The 7,888-nt window shown below is 36.3% G+C and overlaps 1 protein-coding gene across 6 annotated transcripts; it reads right to left on the bottom strand.

Moving 5' to 3' along the window:
* Positions 1-304: 304 nt before the first annotated feature.
* Positions 305-7,310, bottom strand: LOC147384792 (serine/threonine-protein kinase PCRK1-like). Of its 6 annotated transcripts, XM_086425810.1 has the most exons (4): positions 6,956-7,310; positions 3,856-4,104; positions 1,580-1,702; positions 305-848 (listed from the first exon to the last, which is right to left on the bottom strand). In XM_086425810.1, the coding sequence occupies exons 1-4, from the start codon at positions 7,292-7,294 to the stop codon at positions 501-503; spliced, it is 1,059 nt and encodes a 352-aa protein (XP_086281936.1). In that variant the 5' UTR covers positions 7,295-7,310; the 3' UTR covers positions 305-500. The 6 variants fall into 6 exon arrangements, 1 of the variants encoding a protein (XP_086281936.1); XR_015172712.1 differs by lacking the exons at positions 305-848; positions 3,856-4,104; positions 6,956-7,310 and adding an exon at positions 2,660-2,898 and having other exon boundaries at positions 868-1,702; XR_015172709.1 differs by lacking the exons at positions 305-848; positions 3,856-4,104; positions 6,956-7,310 and adding an exon at positions 1,785-2,612 and having other exon boundaries at positions 868-1,702.
* Positions 7,311-7,888: the final 578 nt, after the last annotated feature.

Genomic DNA, 7,888 nt, shown 5'->3' with positions numbered 1-7,888 from the left:
AAAACATCCAAAAAAATACAAGCACATTGTAAGAAACGGATCCTGACCCCTGCATTTCTTATGATTTTAACCAATTTTTAGTTCTGATTATGAGAGAATCAGTTTTATACTCCAAACCAAAACATAATATCAGATTCTAGAATAAATTTATGAGCAAGAATCGGGTTCTAGATCTTGCACAATTCGTTTGTAAGCTAATTTCTCAGACCCATATCTTATTGCAATTAATTTAACTTGTTACTAATAACCCAAATGGAAACCATTATGAAAACACACACACACACACACACAATGAAAACTCGGATTCTATAATCATCTTGATATATCAATTGTAATGGGAGTCCATAAAACAGCGGATTTGTTATTTGTACATTAATGATGTTTTATATTCTTGTACATAATTGTTCTCTGCATCTACACTGTACAATATATGTAGAGAATTGTGTAATATCCTTTGAGCATTACAAAGGAACACGTTGAGGTGGCTCCCGATATATTGCCTACACTATCTCCTCCACCATCTCCAACACCTCACTCATCTTGGGTCGTTCCTCTGGATGCTTCACCAAACACTGATCTGCCACAATAGACAGCTTTATTGCAGACTTAAGGGAGTATTTCCCTTCTAGCCTCGGATCTAATATCATTTGGACCTTCTTCGTGTCTGACGTAGGAAGTCTGATCCAATCCAAGAGCTTTTGTTCTCTCTTGGGGCGGTTTAGTTCTAGTGGGCGCCTACCAGTGATGAGTTGGTAGAGGAAGACACCATAGCACCACACATCACTTTTCGTTGTTAGGTTTTCAGTTTCTATACATTCGGGATCCGCGAATGCGACGGTATCTACAACCTGTTTCAGGATTTTCAGCAAATACATTGTTATATCTTCTGAGGGCTTGGCACAAAAACATGCTACAAACATTGAAAGCAAGTGGCAGAATTTGTTGAGGACAATCTCATTTCCAAATGATAAAGAATGTACATATGCTTTACATAAGGCAGGGTTATACATCAAATTAAAGGGAAGTGCAGGGGTCCTCATAATTACCTTTATGCCCGTCAAAAAAAACTATAAAAATTCCATAGATTGGATTGTAAGTATCATTTGTCCTGGTTGATTTTCCTTAGATACATCTGAGGTAGAAAGCTGTCCAATGGCCAACCTGTTGAATGTATATTTTCATCCACTCTCGGGTGTGTCATACCCCAGTTAAGCCCCGTGTCCCTCTTATATTCATAGTTCTCCAATAGATTGGTACTCTTTTCAAGTATTTGGTTGGCTAACATGGTGTCAGAGAACTACGTATTTAGGTCACGGGTTCAAATTTTTCCACCCTTATGGGTGAGGGGAAGTGTTGAGTGTATATTTTCCTCCACTGTCGGGTGTGTCATACCATACTTTAGCCTTGTGACCCTCTTATATTCATAGTTCTCCTCCTCTCCAACAGATCGGTCTTTTGGAGTAGTTGGTTGGTTAACAAACCCACCCAGTATAGGAGTGAGCATAGATAGCTACAAATTTTGGATAAAGCAGTAGGTGCATATTACTTATTTATAATCTGTCATTTCTAATAGACATACCGCTGTTGAGACATGAGTTAGTCCTTTCGATGGGCACAACCTGGCCATCCAGAGGTCTGACAGCTTTGCGTTCCCATGGTCATCTAAAACTATGTTCGAAGCTTTAAAATCTTTGAAGATGATCTGTGACAAACAATACGAAGTGTCATATTTTTTAAACACAGCATAACTGAGAACATTACAACAACATAAATCTGACTTCTACCCATATGGTCATACCGAACAACTCCCACACCATCATTTTGCTCAAGAACATTGAGGCATGATACAATTTTAATTTTTTTCTAATTGAAGGTCCGCAAACCCTTAATGTAAGATCTATGGAGAAAGACAAAATCTAAATTTTCAGAATTCCGCTTCTCAAATAGTGTAGAAATACAGCCCAAGACTCATGACCAAGAAGAAGAACAACAATTAAAAATAATGAAAAGAGAATTACTAAGTTAATTCAAAAAGAAACTTTACAAGTTGGAAATGGGACCTCCACTTGTACAAGATATCGAATTTGGAGTGTTGATGGTATCTTACTCACTTTCTCTCTTCTCAAAGGCTATTTCCAGGACTTGGTTGTGAATGAGACTCCCTACATGTATATATAAGTGGTGGAGGAAGTTTCTAGGATGTTAGATTGCTTGTTCAAGAAGTTTCAAGGGATTTTCTAGAGGGTTCAAGTTGGAAAACGAAAATGCATTGGGACTTAAGGTTGGTTGCATGGGAAAATGAAGACAATTGATGGTAATGGGGTTCATCAATAAAGGTGGAGATTCCAGAAAAGTAAATGGGAAAAAGTGATGAGGTAGAGAAAAGAGAGAAACTGACATGTGTCAACCACACAAGTGAAGTAGGGCTCATACAAAATTACATAAATACCCTTACTACAACCCTTAAGAAAACAAGACTTCTAGAAAATTAACTTTAAAATTTAGCAAAATCAATGCACACCCCACCCATAAAATATGAAGAATTCAAAGAAAGAAAGAAAAAAAAAGAAACTTCATAAATAACCTAGAGATATATATCGATCCCATGTACATGAAAGTAAGAGTCAGTAAGAAAGCTTATCAATGTGCAGACTTTTACATTCGAAGAAATTAATAAAAACTATCCATTAAATGATGAGATCAATTGAGTGTAAATTCCCTTGTTGGATTGGTAGGTCTCCTTGATCTCCTTTCTTCTACAATATATGATGCAGCACACAATAATAATAAAAAAATCTGCAACGAATAGCAGCCCAAAGAATTATAGACAAAGATGAAAGGGTATAGAGAAGAGAAGAAGAAAGAGGGTCCACGCTCGTGGATCATGCCCAAGTAAGTCTTGAAGGACTTCGTAACACAACAACTATTTGTTTATTCCTTAACATTAAAAACTCACCTAACAATGACCCATACGCGGTTCTTTTACAATTAAAATAAGACTCCTAGCTGCTAAGAAAGTAACATCCTAATTAAATAAGAAATATAGAATTCTAAAACAAATATACTTCTTGCTGTAACACAATCCTAAACAAATAGAAATTCTAAGCAAAATAAAGAAACCTATTCTAATAGAACTCTATTGACTAGCACGTTCAATGTGTCCCAAAACTGATGGCATCAATATATTTCTTTTATCTATAAAAAAAATTGAATTTCTAGAAAAAACCATAAATACATGAATTTCACTCTTTTAGAAAAAAAAAAAAAAAAAAGAGATTATGAGAATATGACATGAATTTGAGGACATAAGCACATAATTTTCAACAACTTTCCCATTTTAACTATCTAAAAGAATGCGATTGATTAGAAGACCATTACACTAATTTGATGGATTGGTATTCAACCAAGAAAAAAAAACACCCAAGATGGCCCAATAAACGTCTCATAAGTGTGTGGAATAAGAGTTCACCATCTAAATGAGTTGGAGATACAAAAGGAATATAATAGAGATCATCCTCACAAAAAATCAGCCAATCTAAACTTCTAATCCCATCAAAAGTGGTTTAGAATTATGGACCGTCGATTTTTTATTGTTAATTTGTAAATCACTTTTGATGGGGTAGAGGTTTCAGATTGGGCTGATTTTTTTTTTTTTTTTAAGGATCATCCTCACAAAAAATCAGCCTAATCCGAAACTTTTAAGCCATATAGGACAAATTTTGTCTCCCAACATTGTCCCCCTAACATTGTTTGCCGAACGCTACCCATACATCTAATATATATTATCAGCCATCTGAAATATGGATTAAATTTAAATCCTTTAACACAAACTAAAAGGAAAAGAAAATGGACTACCTGAATATCCATTTCTTCATGGAGGTATGTTAAGCCACGAGCTGCATCTTGGGCTATTCTCAACCTCATATCCCATGAAAGAGGTATAGAGAACCTTGTCGACAAATGGTCTTCCACGCTTCCGTTGGGCATATATTCATATACCAGAAGTCGCACGAAGTCCTTAGCACAATACCCCACGAATTTGACAAGGTTTGGATGCTCCACCATCCCAAGGACATTTGCTTCCCTCACCCATTCCCTGTAATCCTAAGGAAGAAAAGGTCGAATGCGTGTAGGGAAAAATGATAAGATATATTTCTCAGAAAAATGAATGTCCAAATAAGATAAGCACAAAATCTCCTCTCTTTTTCAAGTGTAATAGTTATTGTCCTTGTGTTCTCAAGCAAAAGAATAGCTAGTTCTGCAATAATAGTGGAAGGCAATAAAGTTTCCTTAAAGACTTGCTATCAATTATGATTGTTTACTAAATCATATCATCATTTAGGATTTTAGTTAAAGAATACCCCATCTTTCATTCATCTTCCTTGCATTTTCTCCATTAACATACCTCAATAAAACAAATTGAAAGAATGTTGTAAAATAGAACTTAAAAACATCATATTGTACAATGGATGATAGAAAAAGTTACTATTACTATACATATTTTCAACCCAAAATCTCCATTTCCCAACAAAAAAAGAAAGGAAAAAAAAAAGAACTCAAGATTTCTAGTTCTGAGTAGGAGTAACACTAATTTTAAATTTACAGGAGAATGATATTCATTTTATTTTCGTGTTATGTTATGAGAGTTTCATTGACACAAAATTAAAGTTAGTGTTACCCCCATCCTGTAAATTTAAAAGTGTTACCCCTCTTCTGTGCAGAATTGAAAATCCTAATGTTTTTCCTTTTTCCGCTGTTAGGAAATAGAGATTTTGAGTTTGAAATATGTGTATAAACTCATCTAAAAGCTTTTTCCACCATCCATTACACAAAATGATTGTTTTTAAATCTTGACTTTACAAGATTTTAAAGGAGACACGTTGATGATAAAAATGCAGAGTGTATTTGGGTCCAAGTACTATGATTGATTACAATGGATAAGACTATCGAAAATCGTGTCCATTTCCCCATTTGAAAGGGGGTATTTATAGCTTTCTGAAAATATCCCTATCCATAACATTCCAACGACCCATCGCCCCATCATCTCCTCCTAATGGTCAATTTCTGGTTGAGATGTGTCCTTCTCCTATTAGCTGTTGGACAAGAAGACATGAATTTCTCTCTCATTGCACATCCTATCACAACTTCCAAGATAAGTGTTGCCATCCTATCACGACGTCCAACTAGACGTTCCCATGTTGTCTCTAATGGCATCGGTGACTTCACAAAACAATGGAAGGATGTCACATTGTCCTCATGTCCATGTTAGGTCCACATCATCATTATATGGACCCTTCTCATTTTGTATCATCCACATAGAGAAATGATGTCTTGATTCATTAGTAAAGAAGAAAAACTAATGAACAAAACCCTTAAAAATAAACTAATTCAATGAAGAAAACCAACTTTACACCTTGATCTGATCCATTTTCATTTTTTTCTTCTTTTGCCTTTTAAAAGTAAATGTAATGGCCTTTTAGTCATTTGTCTTGGGAGGGTATCTTAATTATTATAGATAAAATAAAATAAAAATTACAAAGTTACACTAACTTTTGGTAAGAGGTGTGCATTTTGTAAGGGGTATCCATAATAATATCGCTAATTTTGCAGGGGTATGCTAAAACTCCCTTTTTTCAACCACACCAATTCTTAGCCAAGGTGATTGTGGAGACCATTTTTGTCCCCACATGATATTAAGACATGTGTCCTTGGACCTGGTGATACCTTGTATCTCAAACTGAGCCCGACTTGTACATATCTTAAATTACGTCCTACTCAAGATCACCACACGAGTCCTTGGATTCCACCACACCCCGTTTATTACATCGAAGAAAGGAACTAGACCCTCAGATCAGTAAGAGTCTAATACTCAGGCAACAAAAGTGAGCTAGGTCCAACCATAGCTCAGACCTTTCTCAGCTAGTCAAGATGGATCTAAGGCAATCAAAAGAGGAGCTAACCTAGTCTCGGCTCGAATCTACATCTAGCTCGGTCTGAGAGGATCCAACATAATAAAACAAGGAATTTAAGTAGATCTGAGCTCTCCTCCCAGCCAAATCCATGCATTTAATGTGATATCCTAAAGTACTTAGAAAATACATTTTCTGACTAAACTACCTCCAAACTGTGATATCTCACCAACTCATGTTAAAAACACTAAAACACTACTAATCAAAGTCAAGCAGGAGTATTAATGAGGTGTGCGAACAATCCCCAAGGACAAAGTCATCGGCCCCCAAATAACTCAACAGCTAGTTGGTGAGTGATGTGGACTTATCACGTGGTGACACCTGTCCTAGGAATCTCAGCTATAAAAACCCCTCTCAACTCTCTGAAATCTCTTTGTTCGTCATATTCATCAACTCTTCTTCTTTGAGATCATTTCTTTGTTACTAACTTAATCATCGGAGACTCATTGGTGGGCAACACAGGGACGCCTCCTTCTTCACTCCTCTCCTTCAGCCACTGCAGAAACTACCTTTGGGATCATTAGCAAGAATCAGCTTCAAGGGCGAATCAAGCATAGGATCACAACAAAGTTCATCACAGAAGACTTAAATGAATCTCGAGGAGTGGAAGCCCGAAAAAGCCTCCGCAGCGATCACAAGCTAGGACCTACATATTGATTGGGTCTTGAACCCGATCTGGTTATCATGACTGCAGCCTCCCATCCCTCTGTCCTGATACAAGTATCCCTTTTATCCAATTCAAAGAAGAACATATCTAAGGGAGAGGATTCTGAAAATTAGCCAATGAAATTTATGTAAAAGATGCAATCTAAAAGAAAAGTACTCCAAAAGCTAACTACCAACTACCCAATCTTAGAACCACCTCTCTCCCATATAAATCTACCATCAACTATTGCAGTTTTTTTTTCCAAAATAGAAACTTGGTATATGGATGCAAAATTTCTGCTTTTCGGCGTTAGATTGTATAAAGGAGGAAAAAACCTTGCCTGCAATCCTTCCACAAATTTAACAGCAACATCGAGTTTGTTATGTGGATCTTCTGAGCTCTTGATCTTACCCCTGTAAATGCCATCATAAAGTCCAAATTCACCATCATAGATCTTGAGGAAGGGACTGAAATCCCTGGTTGCTTCCTCCAGCTCCCAAAATTTGAAAACTCTGGGTGTTTGAGATTTTTCAGAGGTAAATGCGCTTCGTGCGGTTTTGAAGGAAAAGGTGCTTCGTGAGGTTTCCGAGGATTCTGTGTTCTGTGAGGATCGAATTGGAGTTCTTCGACGCCAGGTTGGAGTGCGTCGGGGTTTCGAGCTAATTGAGCTGGGCTCCATTGCGGTGGGTTTCGTTTTTGATCCACACATGGATGAAGAGGAGAGAGAGAGAGAGAGAGAGACTATAGAAGTTAGGATTATGAGAATTTGATGAGTTTTGCTTGCAAATTTCAAGAGATTTGGAGATGGGAGGATGAGGTAAGGAATTGGGAGATGGAAGGGATGGAAAAGTCATGGAAGTTGGGAGCTCAGTCCCGCGAAATTTGCACCAAGTGGGAGTTTAAAAATAATAGAGAGATGTTATTGGCAACACAACTTTTACTTATTACATTCCAATTAAAATAAAAAGGAATTTTTCTTAAAATGTGCACAACTTATGTCTAAATTCCGGTTCCATACATTATTCATTTTAATTTCCAAAACACACTTTTCCAGTGAATTTGTCACTTTTATATTAAAAAATTCGTTGATAAATTAACAACGAGATCGTTGATAAAGCAAAATCGTTAATATTTTATCAACAAATTCGTAAATTATAAAAATAACGAATTCATTGAAAAACACATGTTTTGAGAATTAAAATGAATAGTATACCAAAATCAAAATTTCATCATTTTTAACGCACGAAATGGAGATTCACCCTAAAAGAAATAA

The sequence above is a fragment of the Akebia trifoliata genome, chromosome 15, assembly GCF_017979445.1.
Source record: "Akebia trifoliata isolate Shusen 1 chromosome 15, ASM1797944v1, whole genome shotgun sequence".
Taxonomy (NCBI): domain Eukaryota; kingdom Viridiplantae; phylum Streptophyta; class Magnoliopsida; order Ranunculales; family Lardizabalaceae; genus Akebia; species Akebia trifoliata.
This window is presented reverse-complemented; position numbering and strand designations above follow the sequence as displayed.

What these genes read in the sequence shown, in the direction of transcription:
- LOC147384792 (XM_086425810.1), bottom strand. Translation starts at nt 7,294, where the DNA reads ATGGAGCCCAGCTCAATTAGCTCGAAACCCCGACGCACTCCAACCTGG. An exon ending in ATGAAGAAATGGATATTCAG is followed by an intron (nt 1,703 to 3,855) that starts GTAGTCCATTTT and finishes TGTTTGTCACAG; the next exon opens with ATCATCTTCAAAGATTTTAA. An exon ending in TAACTCATGTCTCAACAGCG is followed by an intron (nt 849 to 1,579) that starts GTATGTCTATTA and finishes ATCCTGAAACAG; the next exon opens with GTTGTAGATACCGTCGCATT.